Here is a 21449-nt window from a genome sequence, read left to right as displayed (position 1 = left end):
TCGCAGGTCGCAGCACGACGTCATGTACTAGCACCACCGACGGAGGGCGCGATTCTCAGGGCCGTTCAAGCCTCCTCTCAGCCTAGCCATGGATAGTGCGGACGAGAACTTTAGTATCTGGCAATGGAACTGCGGAGGGTTTTCCAACAAGAACCCGCTTGTGCAGCAATATTTAGGAACTCTCACAGCTAAGCCCCAAATCATCGCTGTTCAGGAAGAACCCTAGGTGGTCGAAATTTCCGCAGTCCGCCACTACGGCTTGCCTCATAATCAGAAAGTGGTTTTGGCACGTAAAAACCCATAATTTAATTTCATTTCTTCGGAATATGAGCTCTCCATGTCGTTTTCGCATGACACAGTGAAACACGCATATTAGGTCTAAAAAGGAAAGCAAACTACAAACGCGATCCACCTGACTGTGTGGCTCCGGCTAATCCAGGCACGGTAATCCTCGAACGCAACTGCGACGCTTGCGTTCGACTGCGACCGTGCTTCTGTTCGGCACGCTCCGACGCTGCCGGCCGGCGCGTGCGTGGCGTTCAGAAGAAGGCGGCGGTGGCGCCGCCTGGATTTCCAATAAAGTATGTCTCAGCGTGGAGCCCTCGTTGGACCCACTCTCCCAATCTAGTACACTCTAATCACGGGATACCTTGCTGGTTCACTGTTTCATTACCAACCACACATGCTATAGCTTGCAGGTACTCAAAACGATATGTTACAAAAAACGGTTCAATCAAAAACACTGGTGGGATATCAAGAGCAGTTGATCAACGTTTAACTCAATAAAGAAAATTCAGATCAAGCTCCATGGCGCAGTAACGACGTCACATGAAGTATAGCACCAAATTTTTCATTCATCAGCCGAAACAACCCTAAAAATTGCACTTTCAGTGTTTTTTCTAACATAAACTAAATGTCCTCAAAATGACCTGTAATGGACGTTCCTTGGACAATCAGACATCTTTAATAAGTCCTGCAAAAGATGTTTTCAGGATGAACTCGTAAATATCGTCCCGAGGACGGGTCGAGGACGTCGTAATAACTGCGGGGACGTTTGTACCATTTGAGGACGTCCTGAGGACGTCGAGTGTTGTCTGGGACCCGCCACGGCCTCACTATATGCGGGGCCGTGCAAGGCGGCCGAAACAAAGGGTCAAATCGCCACATCCGTATCCGAAGAAGCTCTGAAAACCTGTCGGCACACGGCTCGGCGCGCGTAGTGTGATAGGAGACAGCGGGTCTACATATGTACCGACCGTGAAAATGGCCACCTTCCAGTTCTAATATGCTTCGCCGCAATACATTCCGTAGGCTTCGCAGCGTAGCATAACTGTGCTGCGGCGAAGCTGTCATTAGGAAGGCAAATTATAAAAACTCGCTAGACCCTTGCCTACTGATCGATGTATCAGGCGATGAAAGTGTGTTTACAAGCCTCAGTTGTGATATTACCGTCTATTAGAAATCACGCAAATAATTTCTTTTCCTGACCTGTCTTAGGGCGACCTAAGAATTTATTTTGCCCTTTTGACGTGAATTCCGTGTACACGGCCAAACGTACAAACGTATCTAGCCGCAACACGGTGACGACGGCTCCGCTGACCCGAGGGTATGCAGGGTATGCTTAATGCTCTTATTGCTTGTATTGACGTCGTTTGCGCGCATGTAAACTTAAGTAGACGAAAAATTGACCACCGGTGGGTGCAGAACCCACAATCTTCGCATTACGGCAGGCGATGGCCTGAGTGGCGCTGGCTAACACTCCAAGCGCTGTGCACACATAAATACAGAAGAATGAGCACATTGGAACACCCACCGCCGAGGACAAGCATTGCGCGCGTAATGCAAATATTCTGGGTTCTTCGTCCGCCGGCGGCGGCAAGTTGTTTTTTCGTCCACTGTCAGTTCCCTTCAGTGTATCCTTTCATGCATTTCAATTGAAATTACATATAATTAAGGGGGGTACCTGGAGAGACGACTTTAACGTTAATGGCGAATATCTCCGCTCTACTCGCTACAAACAATTCAAAATTTGCAGTCATTTAAATGTCTCTACGTCTTCCACATGAAAATTCAAGCAACACAGTTGAGTTGTAGAAAATTTATTAAAAATGTAAGTGAAACACTGTGATTTTGATGAAGGAATATTTAAAAGATAATGATTCTTCCAAAGCGACAAAAGTGCTCTCACGTTTTCCTTACATAGGTTTTTACTGAATTAAAAGAAATAAATTTTATAATTTTATTCCTGAGATAAAATCCTTTTTTTAGATTCTACTTTCTAAGTAGGCAGTTATTGGATTGAGAAAGTTGTAAATAAAGAAAAGTCGCAGTTTCGCCCGAAACGCGAAGCATCGATTGCGATAGCAAATTAGTAAATATCTATATACGAAGTAAGGATAGCAGTTTTATCGGACATATAAACTTGTACACATTCGCTTACTAACTAAATTAACAAGCACGGTGTCACGCGCGCACGGGTAAACATGAACACATCTCGCTCGACTACCGCGGAAACTCGCTGTCAAAACGATGAAGTGAGGAATCGCGGCAGCAGCAGCGAGCGAATTGACCTTCATGCGTCTCTCGCTTCAACGCGAACTAAACGTCGAAAGCCCAGCGCACACGAAGCTACCGGCCTTACGCGCACTCTGTAAACATCGCAGATCCCTCTGAAGCTTGGCGCGCACTTCGGCCACGTCGGCGATCGCTTTCAAGATACGGCGCCCGCACGGCCGCACCGGAAGCGGCAGCCGCCGTAGAAAAACTTCCCCCCTTCCCTGGGCTCACCGCCGTACCTCGCGCGCGGCGGGAGAAGGCGCACTGCCAGCCCGGCTTTTCTCGCTCGCGCACGGGCGATTGAGCCCCGTTCACCGTCTCACCCTCGCACGCTTTCACTCGCATATACAGTATACGGCGCGCAACGACGATTTTATCGCCTTTGGACTTTATGCGGAACCTTACGGCGACGGCGACGCGACGGCAGAAATTCGCCTGGAGTGTCCATAAAATTGCTTCAGCAATAATAAAAGTATTCATTGAAAAATGATGTTTTTAGTTCAGTCTCTGCAATGACCCCTGAACCATTAAAATTTCAAAGAAAAACGTTTATTCATTGCAGAAAAAACGTTGGTTATACAAGTCAGACCAGTGTCCTCAGAAATCTTGTTTTCAGTTTTAAATGTTCGACCATACTAGTATGCACCTGGGGCGTAGTGTGCAGCATCATCTGCATCAGATTTTTTTTGCCGAACATTTTTGGCACTTTTCATGGCATTCCTTCGTCGTTTGCATTATTGTTGCATTACATTATTTACAGTGAGAATTCCAACGTAAACAATCTTTTTAGAAGCCACGCCCAATTTCACGAGCGGGTATGCATCAGAGGCGCGACTACAAGTGCGCCACTTGCTGCACATGTTCTTCCTAAAAAAAGTATTTATTGGTCTTACTTCTGAAAAAAATGTTTTCGACAGATTGTGGGTACCATCCTGACAATAAACCGGCTCAAAAAAGAGCACCAATATGGATTAAAAGAAGAAACGGCGAAGAGGGTGGAGGGTATGGTGCAGGTCGGATTGTTCAGCTAGCCACGGATAGTCGTTCCGTCGAACACACGTGCAAGTAATTTAAAATTAGGGAGCATAGTTGTCCAACCACCCTTGCGCTCTCACTGCAATGCACAAGATGCGTCACTGCATGGCAGCTCGTTATTTCCTCTATTTCTATACTTCACCGCGGAACGCAACTTGTGCGCAATGCTTTAGTGCAAAGCAAGTGTGCATAGCAGTGAAACATCTTAAGGCACATCCGTCGTTATGTAACGCCTATATAATAGTCTCGCCATGCGTGTCTACACACTAAATACATTTCATTTATGATTGCGGTAGCACAACCCGCAGTGCCCTTTCATTCCATCTTATATTTTTAAGCGAGTTTATTGTTTTTTTGTTTTTAGGTAGTGTGTCATTGGTAGTAAGAATTTAAAGGGGTGGAGACGTTAAAATTTTCGTTCATGCGTTCTTCGATTCAGGCGTTGCGTAATGCTTCAGGAAGTACGATACACCATCGCGGGATTCATATATACCCGATAAAGAATTTAATAACAGCACTATTATACCGAGCGATCTAGCTTTCGGTTTCTGGGCTCCTGGTGATGCTATGACGTCGTAGGAGAGGTAACGCAACACGGCTTGGTCACGTTGGTCCCAAAAAATAATGACGTAAAACTATGCTGCGTCGTCTGCTCACGCATACATGTACACGTCCTCTGCTGGCTGGCGACTCGAAGTGCATGTCGCGATTATTATAATTATTGCGAAGAGCGACAACAACGGTAAGAAAATATTCCGGCTTGTGAAACTCGGTGATACATTCCGAAGCGCCGTCATTTAGTTTTGAAGTGAACCGGAAAAGGCCTAGCGACGATATCGGCGCCGCCGAACGATCAGCGGCGGTGAGGCTGCCGTCGGTGCCAGAGTGACCACTCCTCGGTCGCTGATTGGCCGCTTTGCCGTACGGCCGCCGCGCAAATGGGTCCCGGACCCATCCTCTCTACGGCAAGGAAATCTCGCTGTTCGCGACCTAAGCCGCCGTCGCACGGCGGCACCCGAACGGCAAACGGCGTGCGGCGAGTTGCCGTGCCGGTAACGTGGAAACGCCAAGTGAACGAGAGACCGCTCCGAGCTGCCGAACTATGCGACTCGCAGATGCTACGTCAACTGCTCGCCGCTTCAGCGCTGTGCATGTCTCGGTTAGCCAGGGTTAGCTCGGTTATAATGTTCTAGAAGCATGTAGCATTCAGGAAGCATTTCTATATGCCTGTAGCTCGGTCATAGTGGAGGCTATGCTCGGTCGCTCGGTTCAGCAGGCTCCGTATTCGCCATTTCATCGTTACTCATCATGCGTCACGTTTTTGTCCTAGTGATCTATGGCGTCAATATTTTCGTTCCTCCGTTGTCACGTCATAACAGCCGCGCTGGCACTGCGTCTCGACCACGAGAAGGAGGTTTTAGTGACTTTTTGGAGCTGAATTAAAATTATTTTGAAATGTTTGCAGCGTCCAATACCTCGTTGTGGGTGCCCTCGCATAAAGAAGCAGCCTACAACAGGTTTTTTATAGCGTCAAAATTTGGTGTCTCAACCCCTTTAATTTTTTTTTCTGTATGAAATTTCGCAATCGGAACATTGCAGGCTAGTTTTTTGCCAGGGTGTCGAACCGAAAACCTTTCGGGTTCGGTTCAGGTTCTTCAGACGTCAGCATATTTTCTGGTGCGGTTCAGACTCCAACTCCGGAGCAGGAATATAACAGTCCGAAACTGTTCGTACTGGTTTATAATATCAAATTAAGGAGAGCGAAAACTTTTAAAAATACGTTTCTCTGCTTCACCTGCGGATTTATTTGAGCGATAGAGTTCATTTTGACTCTTACGTGACGGTATTTCAACTATTGCGCCACACTGCAAGCACAGGCGTGCAGGTACCCTGTGATTTGTCAAGTTTCACTGCGCCCATTGCGTTGAAAACATGTTCAACTTCATTGTTGCTCCTTAAGTTGCCACACGTTCGCATGTATACCTCGACCATTGACGCTTGAATTAACGTGCCTATCACGTAACCAGATTTTGTACTATATAGTTAGCTGAGTTGTTGATAGAGATAAATTATTTTATAGACATGCTGCACTTCAACCAATCTTGGTTGCACAAAAGTTGATAAGCCGCAGTTGGTGTCATTACTAAGTTGAGGTGAAATTACTCGAGTCTTGGCTGGAGCGGTGGAAGTATTTTGCCGACTCCAGGAAGCTTTGAGCCTTGGTCCAACCTGATGTGCCCTAGAAGACGGTCCAAGCAGTGTTGCCAATTTTTTTTAAAGCATGTGGCTAAAGTGAGACAAGGATGTCGCTAAATTTTGCTGCAAAATTGTTAAGATTTAGATGCGAACACGTTATCCGATCTTCCCCGTACGAAAAGCCACTTGGTCCACATCATCCCGGGAAATTTTGAAATTCTTGGTGCTCCTGAAAGGTGAAATAATTCTGCAACACACACCTGGTCGTATGTTAACATCGGTGATGACTATTACGTAACATACATACAGGTCAAATACTACGCTTTCACCCCTTGATTTATACAAAAGCTCCATGCAATATTGACATCTCCAAAAGCAATGATAAAAAAAGCAGCGAGTTCAAACTGTCATGAACGATCCCGGCCGCTCCAATATCTACGCCTTTGTTGATCTTATTGTTCACTTACTGCGTTCTTAATCTCGCCATAACATTTATTGCAATAGGTTTTGGCAACTTATTTACTGCTCCGCTTGCAAATGCTCACCAATAGAACGTATTTAGCGAGTATGCTGAACCCACAGAGTTACAGAAGGGCAGCGGATTGGGCGAGTTGGTGTTGCATGGTAACTATAAAATTCAAACAGCGCTAGACGACAGGACGCCGTGTTTGTCTCCTCCTCATTCTGGTCCTGTCGTCTAGCGCTGTTTGAATTCCACAGAGTTAAGACCCAATGAAATCTCTTTTGTAAACGATTAAAAAAAAACATTCATGCTCTGAGCATCCTGTGAAGGCCACCATGACGTGAAGCATAGCGTGAAGACCATAAATGCGAAAGTAACCGTTCTGTAATGGTCAGAGCCCTTGCTTGCGTCATACTGCCAATTCCGGCAACTTATTTGCAGCTCTTAATAGTGAAGCGCATTCTTGGAGGCCACTCTAAGGAACTTTCCCACTATCGAAGTCAATAAAGTGTTGCCAATCGTTCTGTGACATTGCTGAAAAGATGTGACCAGTCGCTTAGTAGAAAATTCTGCTGCTACAAATTCGCTAAATCTAGCAACGAAATTGCTACGACAGCACTGGTCTACAGGACCTTATGAACCGTTTGTCGAACCGGTCTGGAACAGTTTCACCAATAATTTCTGACTCGGGCTCAATTCTAAGATGGCGAAAAATAATGGGTCAGTTCAGTTCTGGTTCAGCTGAATATAACACCTCAGTTCTTGTTATGGGTTATGTTCAGTTCGACACCCTTTTGTAGAGAAAAATAATGAGTGCATGCATCTTTATAGCAGAGCGCAATCTCTCTTCACAGACTTAAGGCTTAAGTTTGCCTGAGTGCTTCCTGTTCATTTCAAAATGTTTGCATGCGGTTTCCGGATCATTATCAGCCTGTTATGTCCAGTGCAAGATGAAGCTAGGTCGCTACGAGTGGTCTTCAATTGTTTTGTGCCAGCTAATTGCGTCTTACACCTATAAATGTCTAATTTTCGTCGCACCACCTAATTCTCTGCCGTTCTCAACTGTAATTCCTTTCCCTTGGGACCCAGTATTTAACTCTGTTACACCACCAATTATCTGCCCATGCAGCTCCATTTATTTATGTGACTGTCAACTAGAATATCTGCTACCCCCATTTGCTCTCCAATTCATACAATGCCTTCCTTTGCTGCCTTTCCTATACACGGTGTTTCAGCTAACAATTTCGAAAATTCTTAAAGGTTACCTGTAGCAAATAACGCAATACTAGTTTATGAGGTGGTCTACTCGAAGCGGCAGACACTGCTTGCATATGAAATTGAAATGCATAATGTACTAATTAAAATATATTCCCTAAATATGTTTAACTAATTAATTTCTTTATGACACCCTTTGCAATTTACAAATTCTAGCTGTGGAGTTTGCATGACGGATCGATTTGGAACGAATTCTCAGGATAACACGAGTTTTGAGATATTAATTCCCATACTTTGCAGAGGAATGCACTGGCGTTCCAGTTACTTTTGTGCTTGAATGCATAAAACGACGTTTTCTTTAGAAAGTAACTGGAACGCCAATGTATTTCTCTGCAACGTTCGGGAGTTGGTATATCGAAACTGGTGTCATCCTGAGAACTCGTTCCAAATGTATCTACCTTGTGAACTCCACGGTTAGAATTTGTAAATTGCAATACGGGTCATAATTAGTTAAAACTTAATTGGTGAATTCTTGGTAATTAGCCAATCATCCATTTCATTTTTTATGCAAGTAATATCCGGCTCTTCGAATTGACGATCTCATAAACTAGAATCGGGGCTATCTGCCACAGACATCCTTTAAAAAATTTTGAATGCGTTCACTGAAACAAACGATATATTATCAAAATTGCTCGTCACACGCATAACATATGATTTTCGTGTGCCCGGTTTTCTGTGTTACAAAGAGAAGCAATCGCAATAGCACAGAAGTTGTGTCTCCTAACGTAACAGTGATATGCAACTGTGCAAAAACAGTCCAGTCAGTATACGTGTATTTCAACAGTTGCCCTAGTGCAAATGGTAATTTAACTCACTCTAAAAGAGCATTATATCCATTAATGGTTCCACGAGAGACCGCTCCAAGTATTTATAAACATTTGTATTGTAATCCGCGAGTTTTAGCACCTGAAGCAAAAGTGATTCGTTTCAGCATACTTTACAATCGTATAAAGCACATACCAGAGCGAAACTGCTTATATAAAAGAAGCTTAATTCAAAATTTAATGGCTTTCTTCAACAGCGATGAAACAGCCTTTGCTTGAACTCCTTTGTAGTCATCATTGGCAGTTAATCTATATGTTATCTATCCTCCTTTTCCCTCACCCACAGTGTAGGGTAGGAAAATGAACGCTCCTTTAGTTGACCCGTTCAACTTTTCAATGATCGCTTTTTTTCAAGTGTGCAGTTTGTGTCTAGGGTGCCGCACGTGAGTACAAAGCAGACTGTTGCCACTTCTGCGGTGCTTTTGCGCAAAGGCTATGCAGGTTCACAAAAACCGCGCCAGCCCGTTGGAAGCTCTTGTTGCGAAGGTCTATTGACTATCTGCAACATGCTGATCAACGTGTTGCGGGCCTGTAGTGTTCCAAAACGTTGCCTCTATTTATAAGGAATTGAGCTACATAATTAACGGCAGAGATTCTGGGTCTGGGTTCACGAAACCTTCACATGGAAGAAGCACCAGCTACGAGCCAACAGCGACTCCTGCGATGTCATTGTAGCAGTGTCTTCTGCAATTTTTAGCAGTGAGAAGCTCTGTAGACGAGGCCCATTTGGTTCGGATATTTGAGTATCCATTTAGTCTGATTGTACCATATGACCATATATTCTGGAAGGAAAAATGTCTGAAATTTCAGAACCTGCTCCGGGAGCCGAAATGATGAAAGTTGTATATTTAATACAAAATAAAAGGAAGTCTTATTTGTCTGGCGCACGTGTATACAGGCAACTGACTATATAAGAGAAAAGTGTACAAATTTCCCCGTTTTTACTCGCACATTTTACGGAAATGAAGGAAGGGAAAGATATGCGTATACAGTGGACAAGTAGGCCTTTAGTAAGGCAACAAGTTATTCCAAAAATCTCAGTTAATTGAACAATTTGTGCTGCAGGTCCGAGCTGAGTAACACAGACTCCCAGCGCGCGCGGAGGCTGTCGCTCTTTGAGGCTGCATCACCGTTATCCTACATTATAACCGTACATTCCCATAGGATATGCTCCAGGGTGGCTCTAGAGCGCAATGTCTGCTCTTGTCAGTCGCGTATAAATCTGGGTGTATTAGGTGCACGATAGCTGGACTCGGATAGGACCTGGTCTGTAACTGCCGCCATTCTTCAATCGCACAAATTCAAAACTGTGAATTATGCGAAAAATAAAAAATAAACACGTACACGTCTCCAGCCGGCACGGCTGGTGGACATTTATTCAAACAAAAACGGAGGTCTCGGCGCTAACGGAACTAAGAGCTTCTGATTTCATCATCACGCTGAATACGCCGGTCTCTTTGAGCTACCTGTCAGTCCTTGGGAAGCATCACCTGGGAACTCGAAGTGCTGACGGCCCTTGTTCTGGTCGTGGAATACAGGAAGCGTCCGCCCGAGGTGAATAGGTCATCCGTGGCAAGAAGTCATTTTTGCACTTCCCAGAGACGCGCCAGTCAAAGAAGCAAGTACACACGCGTTTGTAACGATAGAAAACCGATCGGGTAAAACACTCGTGCTTCGCACAAGACGCCCCCCTTAGGCGCATAAACGAGCCAAGGCTGCGCGTACCAGCTCCGTCGCAGCGTCGCTCGTCTTTCCGGTGAGCCTCTGCACCCTTTCGAGCAGGTTCGCGCTCGAGCGCACCTTCTTCAGGGCGTCCGCTCCTTCGGCGTCGCTCTCGCGGTCGCCACCCGCACTCACGAACTCGGCCGCTTTCTCGTGGAGACGAACGTTCCTCTTCACGAGATCCGCCATTTCGAGGACACCCTCGATGTCGTCGTCAGGGTCCCAGGAAACCATCAGATGCGTCACGGCGTAGTTTTCTCTCAGGCCTCGCAGGATAGTTGCCACGACGTCGGCGGTGATTCCCCAGTACTCGCAGACGGAGATCTCGTTCAGAGTGTCGTTGACGGCCAGCAGCTCGGAGAGGGACGTCGCTATTTCTGGCGTCAACAATTCTGCGTACATGACGAACGAGGTGACGGAACGGTTCTCTTTCAGGGCGTCCAGAACCTTGACCAGCTGCTGCTCGTTGCCCGGTTTGACGTGCATACGATTATCGATTCCCTTGAGAGTCGTCATCCGCCTTGCGACCGAGGCGATGCCATCCGCGAGTTCGTCGAACGCGTCGTCGCTCGGGTAGAAGTGGAGCGCACGAATCGTGGTGTCCGAGGCCACGGCGTCGAAGAACTCGCGGAGAACGTCCCGGTCCACCGAAGCGGTGAGGCTGACGGAGAGCTCGGGCCAACAAGCTTTTTTGTGGATGAGCCTCGTAAGCAGCGGGAGAAGTTGCCCCGTCCACACTATGCGAAGCCTCTTGAAGACTTGCTCATAAAGGTCCTCCTCCAGCAGAGCCGACACTTTTTCCGCTTCCACGAAACACGCGTCGAAAAGGTCCACCAGCTCCAGCGTCGAGTTAACTGCCAACATTTTCGCGAATGCGATCACGGTCTCGGAGGACAACTGTAGCTGCGCCAAGGTAAACCTCTTGAGCGTGTTGTTTACCGTTAGCGCCTCGATGAGCGCGGCGGCACCCTCGTCGCCACCGCAGGAGTACCAGAGGCTGAATTCCCTCAGCCTCTTGTTCTCTCGGATGTAGTTTGCAATGTCCTTCGCGAACGCGGTCCCTATGTTCGCGCAGTGCAACTGCAATGAACACAGTCTGCCGAACACTCCGGAAAGGTTGACGCTGAATTCTTCCTCTGCGCATTCAATGTCAAACACCTGAAGTTCTTCGAGCGAGGAGCACCCTTCGAGGTCGTCAAACGCGGTCCTGAACGCATCCAGCGCGATTTCCCATATGCAAAGCTTCTTCACGGGCGGACCCGCTGTCAACATGCGCCGAAGCACGGCCGCATCCTTCTTCGAACACTCTCGATATTCGAGCGCTGATCCACGGTGCGAACATTCACTCCTGCAGCATACGGGGTTGCTGGACTCGTCGTTGTGTTCCAGCCCTTTCTTAAAGAAGTCGTTGACTTCAGCGTCTTGGCAATGAGCTTCGCTTTTCATTTCCTCGGACATTTTCTCAACGGCAGGGCACTTTAGCAAGAAGAGTTTTTCAAGCCTTTCAGCCTTTCAGCCTTCAACAAAGTGGACGGTTTGTTTAAAGCTTATCCCTGTAGGGGACCGATTCCAACCGGCTCCAGCGTTATGATGATGAAGCTGAACGATGGAGTTCCCGGTTTACCAGATTGTCTTGAGCAGCCTGTCTCAGCTACGTGTAAGCAGTTGTTCAAGCTTTCCAATTAGCAATTACCTTTGTAGAGGGAGAGCGCGCTCGATGATGGCTTGCTGGCGCTGTTATGAAATCTTTGTGAAACCTAGAAAGAAAAGAATGCAAATGCAAGTTTTTAACAACAGAAACAAGCTGACAATAATCGCTGTGTAGAGTTAACATGAAAATACGAAGGACAATAGTATCTCGTCAACCACATGAATTTTCTTATTCAGCATGTTTTGATGTACCACTGCATTGCTTTTTTTTTTTTTTTAATCTGACAAGTCCAGTGGCTAAACTTATGGCATTAGGCACCTGAACACGAGGTCAGGGTTATATTACCGGTCTCATCAGAGTCATCAGCCTCGTTACGAAGGAGGGCGCAGAGATAGTGAGAAATGCTGTCTTTAATGAAGCTGGGGGCGTTTGCCGCGCTGAAGAGAGGGTGAAATGCAGACACTCGTTCACCGAACTGTCTGTGCTATAGACAGTTCGGTGAACGAATACGTCCCACCAGCATGGGCAATGGGCAGGTACTTTGTATGTAACCGCGTCCCCGCTACAGTGTACAAAGACCACTCGTAACTGCGCCCGCTCGTTTTGATCACAGACCATTATCAGAAACAAACTATGAAATGAAAGACTAAGCGATTAACCAGATCAACCTCCGATTGGCTACCCTGCATTAGGGGATGAGGAAAGGGCAGAATAGAGGAAGAGAAAAAGATGTGAAGACAATCTATCCGTACAAACACGAGGAAGGCAAGTGAGTTAGGCGCGAACCATTTGGGAATGCTGACCTCGTAAGCCACAGCAGCAGAAAGCGACGGAGGTACATGCACCGTTTCTACACGGGAACAGAGAAATACTTTTATCTCGGAAACCGCTGCACTTCAACACATTTAAAACAAGAAGTTTAGGTCCGCTTTCTACAGTCGCTGCAGCGACTGTAGAAAGCGGAGTTTTCATTTATGTCGTCACTTATTTAGTAAAAAACTGTTAAAAATCGCGATATCGCAAAATGCCGTGCGGAGAAATAAAAAGAACCAGAAAGCTCGTCGTCGCGCATCCGCGGGAGCGACGGCGGCAGCGTTGCATCAGACTTTCTACAACGCCTGAATAAAGCCTTCCGTGTGACTTTGTGTGGACTTCAATAAATACGAACTCGTATTTTGGATCTATATTCACTCACACAAAGCTTCGCTGTATGTAGATTGCAACTCGTTGCATCTGCTGCATTTATTTATAATACATTTCTCCGTGAATACCTTACTTGGCATTCAAGTAGGCATTAGGTAAGGGGGGAACGTTATTGTATTAATGTAAAACACACGTCATTCAACACGACAAAGAAAGCATCAGGTAAGAAAAGCGTTAGTCGCACGACGTAATACCACACGAACTCAATCTAAAAGCAGGGAAACATACGCACGGGAAGATAGCAGCAAATACTACACGAACATCATTACACTGCACGGTAGGCGTACAAACGCAAAAATTGCTATATCAGTTGCTGAATTACCACATTGCAAGGTGCAAAACGAAAAACTAGGCAGACAATAATTCAGCTGTGTAACTACGATAAGCTACCAGTTCGAAGACAATAGACGATGTGTGAACATACATATAATTTGTTTATAAATACAACATAATAAGCGTTACATCTACGGGCTGTAGATACTACAAAATCAATGGATAGGGATATAAGAAGGCACAGGGGGAAATAAAGGCACAATAGGACTAAACGTTTGAGAAGGCAAAATGTGCGAGGCAGAGATTAAAAGTTGCCTGCGATATATCCTGGGAAAATATCCCGCAAACACGTGAAAAGAGAGGCAATGCGCACGTTGAGATCTCGCGCGTGCGCCTTCCACAGCCGCCTCCACGAGCACCAAATGGATGGATGTATGGATGGATGTCATGAGCGTCCCCTCTTGAACGGGGCAATGGGTGGCGCCTCCAAATCTCTTGCTATTATACTGCCTAATGTCCTACCTAAGTTAAGAAAGAAAAAAAAACACTGAACTCCCACAACCAAGTTTTCTGATCCCCTATTGTGAACTTACTTTTGTACGTCTCCATTTTCTGTCGTTTCCCTACTTCCACCAATCTTCCAATCGCCTCTTGCTAATCTCCATTGCGGACATGTTTACTTTTCCCCTGCACTAAATCGTGCCTGCTCTGTGGCGCCTAAATCGACCACTGGGCAGGTGTCTTCACATTCTAATAAAACATGCTCCATCGCTTCCTCAGCCTTATCGCAGTAAGCACATGCTTCTTCTTCCTTCTTATATCTCGCTTTATAGGCGCGTATGCCGATCTCGCTTCGAAAAGTAATGAGCTTCCCTTTGAGTTACCATAAATTCTTTCTTTCCTGATTTAGTTTTTTCCTCTTAAGTAGTTACTCGTGGCAGGTTTCTTTTCCATTGCCGCCACCCATGAGATTACTTCAGCCTCTCTGATTTTCCGCTTGACGTTCCTTGTTGCTGTGTTGCCCACCCTACAGGCCACATACTTGCTGGTAAGCTTCCTAGTTCTTTTCCTCCACTGTGAATTAATGTTTTTCCTGTACAGATACCTCAACAGAGGTATCCTAGAGGTACACCTCGCCAGAGCCCTCGGCTAACAGCGCCCCCTCGTAGCAGCCGGGTGCGCCCGTCGTTACATTATTTTTTTTTTTTTTTTCTGCGGAGCGCGCTGAATGGGACGGCCGGAGCAAAACCTATCACCGCGCACTAAATAAATGCATTATAGATCCTCCCCCGTGCGCTCGGTGGTGGGGGTGATCAAATAATCCACCAAATCCACACTTTGCTCTCTCTCTCTCTCTGGCAGGCCAAAAGAAACTGCTCTGCATGGTCACAGTACAAGCACTTTGACGCCTAGCAAGTCAGGACCCCAAAACATGAGGGCCTAAGTCGCCGTAGCGAACGTCGGAAACAGCTCTGAATGGCTGTCAGTGCACGTGTACAACTTCCGAACGTGTACTACATAGGACCATCACGGTCTCATTATATGCGGAGCCGTGCAAGGTGGCCAAAACAAAGGGCCAAATCGCCATTCCCGTGTCCGAAGTAGCTCCGAAAAGCTGTCAGCACACGTTTCGGCGCGCGTAATGTGATAGGAGACGGCGGGTGTCATATGTACCGACCGTGACAATGGCCACTTTCAATTTGAAATATGCTTCGCCGCAGTGTATTACCTAGGCTTCGCGGCGTAGCATAATTGTGCTGCGGCGAAGCTGTCATTAGGAAGGCAAATGATGGAAACTCGAGACCCTTGCCTGCTGACCGATGTATCAGTTGGTGAAAGTGTGTTTACAAGCCTTAGTTGTGATATTACCGTATATTAAAAATCACGCAAATAATTTCTCTTCCAGACCTTTCTTAGGGCGACTTATAAATTTATTTTGCCCTTTTGACGTGAACTCCGTGTACACGGCCAAACGTATCTAGCCGCAGTACGGTGGCGACGGCTCCGCTGTCCTGAGGGTATGCCCGGTATGCTTTATGCTCTTCGTGCTTGTACTGACGTCGTGTGCGCGCATGTAAACTTAAGAAGACAAAAAATTAATTGGCCGCCGGTGGGTGCAGAACCCATAATCTTCGCATAACGGCAGGCGATGGCCTGAGTGGCGCTGGGTAACATTCCGAGCGCTGTGCACACATAAATACACAAGAATGAGCACACTGGAACAGCCACCGCCGTAGGACAAGCACTGCGCGCGTAATGCAAATATTCTGGGTTCTGCGTCCGCCGGCGGCAAGTTGTTTTTTCGTCCACTTTCATTTCCCTTCAGTATATCCTTTTATACACTCCAATTGAAGTTGCAGACAATTAAAGCGGGGGGGGGGGGGGGTACCTGCACAGACGACTTCAACGTTTTTGGCGAATTTCTCTACTTCCAGTCGCTACAAACAATTCAAAATGTGCAGTTAATTAAATGTCTATACGTCTTCCACATGAACATTTGAGCAAGAAAGTTCAGCATAAAATTTATAAAAATATAAATGAAACTCATAATTTGGTGAAGGCACATTTAAAAGATATCGATTTCTTCTAGAGCAACGAAAGTGCTCTCACGTCTTCCTTACAACACGAGGTTTTTGCTGCACTAAAGGAAATAAATTTCATAATTGTATTCCTGAAATCAAATTTCTTTTTTAGATTTTACTTTCTAACTAGGCAGTTTTTGGATGGAGAAAGATTAAATACAGAAAAGTCGCAGTTTCGCCCGAAAGACGGAGCATCGATTGCGATAGCAAGATAGTAGATATCTAAACGAAGTAAGGATAGTAGATTTATCGGCCGTGTAAACTCGTACACATTCGCGTACTAGGTTAACAAGCACGGTGTCACGCGCGCACCGGTAAACATGAACACATCTCTCTCGATCACCGCGGAAACTCGCTGTCAAAACGCTGAAGTGACGAATCGCGGCAGCAGCAGCGAGCGAATTGACCTTCGTGCATCTCTCGCTTCATCGTGAACGAAACGCCGAAACCACAGCGAACACGAAGCTACCAGCACTACGCGCACTCTGCAAATATCGCACATGCCTTTGAAGATGAGACGCGCGTGCGCGCATTTTGGCCACGTCGCAGATCGCTTTCAAGATACGGCGCCCGCACGGCCGCGCCGTAAAGCGGCAGCCGCCGGAGAAAAAACTCCCCCATTCCCTCGCCTCACCTCCGTGCCTCCCGCGCGACAGGAGAGGGCGTGCTTGCAGTCCGGCTTTTCTCGTTGGCGCACGCGCGATTGAGCCGCCTTTGCCGTCGCACCCTCGCACGCTTTCACTCGCACATGCAGCATACGGTTCGCGGCGAGGACTTTATCGCCCTTGGACTTTATGCGGAACCTCACGGCGACGGCGATGGCAGAAATGCGCCTGGAGTGTCCATATAATTGCTCTCGCAATATTAAACGTATTAATTGAAAAACGATGTTTCTAGTTCAGTCTTTGCAATGACCGCTGAACAATTATTGGTGGAAATTTCAAAGAAAGAACATTTATTCATTGCACAGAAAATGTTCTTTATACAAGTCAAACCAGCGTTCTCAGAGTTCTTGTTTTCAGTTTTAACTGTTCGACCATCCTAGTATGCACCTGGGACGTAGTTGGCGGCATCATCTGCGTCAGATTTTGTTAACCTTTTCTGGCATTTGTCATGGCCTTCCTTCGTTGTTTGCATTACTATATCTATAGTGAAAATTGCAACGTAAACAATCTTCTTAGAAGCCACGCCCACTTTCAAGAGCGTGGGCGTTCTCCAGCGGCTGCTGCTTACGGCGCGGCTGTGTGGGCACAGCATCTTGAAAGCGATCTACGACGTGGCCAAAGCGCGCGCCAGTTGGCCTCATCTTCAAAGCGATCTGCGATTTTGTAGAGTGCGCATAGTACCGGCAGCTTTGTATGCGCTTTGCTTTCGATGTTTCGTTCGCGTTGAAGCGAGAGATGCACGAAAATCAATTCGCTCGCTGCTGCTACCGCAATTCCTCACTCCAGCGTTTTGACGAGTTTCCGCGGTCATCGAACGAGATGTGTTCTTGTTTACCAGCGCGCGCATCACCATACTTGTTAATTTAGTTATAAGCGAATGTTTACAAGTTTATACGGCCAATAAAACTACTATATTATTTTATATAGCTGCCTACTAATTTACACTCGTAATCGATGCTTCGCCTTTCGGGCGAGACTGCGGCATTTTTTTGGTACTGAAAACGTAAAAATTTAGTTGCCTATGCAAGAACTCTAATGTAATAAAAACTTTAAGTTGATCTAACACAATATATTTCCTTTCAGATGGATTCTCCAATGTGCTGTGCACTTGCGGGACATGTGCCTAAATTTCCATATATTCAGTGTAAGCTTATTAAGGTTGACTACTGAGGTTAAGAAAATAGATTTGCACGATCCCCTTGTGTTCGCCTTCAAGGAAGTATTATGTACATGGATGAACCTGCAGCGTTTTATTATTAAAAAATACCACGCCCATGGTTCTGAAATGAGCTCTGTAAAAATGAAAATAAATATATATGCAATAAAATTAAAAGCACACACTCATTTGTTTGCCATGACGAACACAAAAGATGTGTAGTATAAAAGTTTGTACAGAAGCTAAAAGGTGTGGCATGCTCCATACCAAGATAGATTGCACAACTGTTTGCAGTACAATTTTGCAACCTTTCTGTACAAAACTGTATGCATAAATGCATTCAGCATGTACATGCATTGATGCTTTATTGGCCTTGAGGACATACTGGTGGTACCATCTGCTGGAATTTCTCTGCGGCTTAGAAAACGACATCACGTGATACCGGCTGTGATGTATTCGGCATCTACAGGGCAGTTCAGCCATGGTTAATTCGAATCATCCGCATGTTTTGAGCATTGTAAGTGTGGTGATTTGGCTGCAAAGCAAGCTAGCACATGCATCTCAGTCTGGTGTGTAGGACAGCAAAGATTTGTAGTGAGCAAACAACCTGATCGTTTCATATAGGTTATTCAGTTCGCATGATCTTTCATGAAAGCATTTATATGCACTTTTGCTACAAGAACAGTACTCTTCACAGCATTCGTTGCGGGGAATGCGGCTTGCCACTTTCACCAGAATTATCGCGGGAGAATGATTCATCACCATTCTATTATAATTCGTGGAACTTCAACCGCCTATATTTCTCTCCCCTCATTCCGCGCTTCCACAAGCAAGTCGAACACATCTCTATGCAGGGTATTAACTGATGTCACATCATGCAAGCATGCTACAAGCCATGTGCACCGCTTGCTCAACTCCTATGGTCACCATATTATTCGATTTTCAGCAGTGTTGCATTTTAGCAAATTTATTGCTAGATTCAGCGACTTTTTTCTCTGTTTAGTGACAAACGTTTCAAGTGAGCAACCGGCAACATTATTGTGACGTGACAGAACCATTGGCGAGATTTTAGAGACTCCAAAATTAGGGAAGTAGCCTTCTAGAATTCACTTTATTATTCCAAAGCTTTACGTGAGCAGCCAAAATTGGCTGCATAACACATAGGCTCTGTGATCATGCTGAAACAATGGTTGCCTATTCAGTGCACTCAGAAAATGCATCTTTCTATTATTATTATTATTATTATTATTATTATTATTATTTACAAAACAATTTGAATGGGTCTTAACGCTCCGGGTTCTGCACTCTTCCTAAATATGTTTGATTGATGGGCATTTACAAATTTTATTGTGATATTTAGAACACAGCAGGTGAATAATAAGATGGATTCACTGTAGTAAGGCATGTACAGAAGAGTGGCTGGCCTCATACACGCACGCCTGAACCCACGGTTTCCTAATCGCTTTGATTTTTTATGAATAAGTACTGCGAAGAGCCTTCAAGTAGACCAAGGGGCGGCAGCATAGTATTTGGCCTGCATAAAGGTCCCATAATTGTCACCACCGTATTAACATGTGACCTGTGCATCCTGCCGAATATTTCTATACCTTCTGAAGTGCGAACTATAAAACATTCTAGAATATTGTGGACTAAGTGCCTTAGCAGGCTAGAAAAAGCAGATTGCTTTTATTCTTTTGAGTCATGCTGTATTTGCAACCTCACAATCTCAGGGTAGATGCTGCATTTCAGCTATCATCACCCATTGTTATGCAAGTATAACAGTTAACTAAAAGCCCGCTATAAACTGCTGGTCAATCAACTGTTTATTCCTCATTCGCACAGACATTTAGGTAAATGATTTACACTATGCTAGCATATATTAAGGTGTTCCAAAACACCTGTACGCTACCTAAAATTTACAGAAAAGTTTCAGCGACAATTTTAGTGACATTGCAGCAAAGTCTACCGAAAATTAGCAACTTTTTTGTCTCACTTTAGCCATATGCTTCAAAATAAAGGTCGTGAAATGAAAATTGGGCAACCCAAACAAATTTTTTTTCATGTTCTAACCACTGCTATTCCTTAATATATCGCCAGCTCAACTGGCCAGACAGCAAGCTTTGCATTGGTTAATTGATTCGACAAGTTTGACAAGCACTGGGGGCCAATTTCGGCAATAGATCACGCTGAAGTTTTATTTTTTGAGACTCTCTATTGCACCACTATTTACACATCTGACAAAAACTGTGAAGTGCTGTCTTAAACTTATACAGTGGGCCTGTGATTCCTTAATTCTGTCGTGGGTCGTTATAAAGCATGACAGGCTGAGGCATGTTCATAGTACTTAAGCTGGCTTTGTTCTGTACAGCGGTAGGATGAGCACATACACAAAACAACCTGCATGCTATAATGTTCTTAAGGCCTTAGAGTGTGTTTTCCCACAGACATGTTTACAGTTTCTGTGATAATCTTCTACACCCTATGTGCGGCCTTCTCACTGCTTTTGCATGCTGCACTGCACTGCGATTCTCGCACCAGCACTCCATAGACTTGAGTTAACAGTTCTCTATTTAGAATGATGCCTCAAACGTTCAATTTGCAGTGTGCACAATCTCTTGTTCTATGCAAGTGTGAAATTTCAGAGCAGCTTACTGGTTTTTCAGTATGTATAGCAACAATTACAAAATTTATTTCACCACTTGAGTGACTGCTTCAAAGGCTCTGGCACCAATTCACTAAAGGTGCTTGAATAACAAATTTTCTTTTATGTAGTGTTATATGAAAAATTGACAAAAACTACGTTCAAAAGGCAAATTGAGTAACCATTCTTTTCAATTTCGTATAAAAGTGAAATATAGAGTTTCCGTGAACTTCATTCACCCAACAAGATTAAGCCCCACTTATGTTGCTTGATACATGATACATGTAATGCCACTGAAAACTCGACATTATGTCAACCAAACGCACAAATCAAAAACAAAGTAAAAGTGGCTGCATCTGGCATACTATGACAATGACAATAGTGAAACAAAGTATCAGTACATCACTAGATGCATGTAGTAAAGCGTAGTGTGTGTTGAATGAGCCAAATCCAAATGCTTCAGCACCGCACACAGTTTTTAAGCAACTCAAGCTTGGCGAGATTGGTGAAATAAAATGCTTTGCATAAATTGAGACACCACATTTGCAGGTTTCCCAACGCAAAGCATGCTTATTTAATGACTTAAGAGAATGTTGTCCAGGAGTCATTTTAGACACTGTGCGGCTAGTGCTGGCGTTTTCCTGCAGCTGTGCAATGTACTGTATAGCATGACTGGGTACATGCTGAGAAATCGGTGCCGCTGGCCTATGAACACATAGTAAAGAAAACGTTGGCACAAGTGTTAGTGTCAAAACATGTTTTTCGTCATCCTAAAGTCAGGCTTAACTTCAGCCACAAACCGTTAACAACTACACAGGGTGTCCCAGTTATCATTCACCAAATTTTAAAGAACACGGTTGATTATAAGTGGATAAGATTAAGTGCATGTTTTTCGGAGTACTATTGAGAAACAGAGTAATATTTTAGTCCCTGACATACAATTATTTATTTAAGAGTAGTTATCTAACCTTGCACTTGGTGTTCTGATTGTCAAGATGTCGAATTAGGCAGTTGTTAAAATTCATAACACATGTCAAAATGAGCGAGAAGAAAGGGAACCAAGGGGGCTGATTGTAATTAATCATATCATAAGAAGCCAACAAAGACGCCAAACACAACATAGGGAGAAACTACTTGCACTTACTAATTGAATAAAAGAAATGATAAAAGAATGGAAATGAAAGTGAATGAAGAAACAACTGGCCAT

General features: G+C 45.0%; 1 protein-coding gene across 4 annotated transcripts in view; it reads right to left on the bottom strand.

The window, feature by feature from the left end:
• Window positions 1–9692: 9692 nt before the first annotated feature.
• The window catches only part of LOC126528154 (uncharacterized), a 33192-nt gene continuing 21435 nt past the window's right edge, over window positions 9693–21449 (bottom strand). For 2 of the 4 annotated variants that reach the window (XM_050176022.3, XM_072284204.1), the window contains exon 2: window positions 9693–11828. In XM_050176022.3, the coding sequence (XP_050031979.1) occupies window positions 10042–11529 (1488 nt within the window). In that variant the 5' untranslated portion in view covers window positions 11530–11828 and the 3' untranslated portion in view covers window positions 9693–10041. The remainder of the gene's footprint in view (window positions 11829–21449) is intronic. The other 2 variants (XM_055069160.1, XM_050176019.2) reach the window with 1 other exon arrangement.

The sequence above is a fragment of the Dermacentor andersoni genome, chromosome 9 (genome assembly GCF_023375885.2).
Source record: "Dermacentor andersoni chromosome 9, qqDerAnde1_hic_scaffold, whole genome shotgun sequence".
Classification (NCBI taxonomy): Eukaryota; Metazoa; Arthropoda; class Arachnida; order Ixodida; family Ixodidae; genus Dermacentor; species Dermacentor andersoni.
The sequence above is the reverse complement of the archived record's forward strand: the minus strand, read 5'-3'. Positions and strand labels throughout refer to the sequence as shown.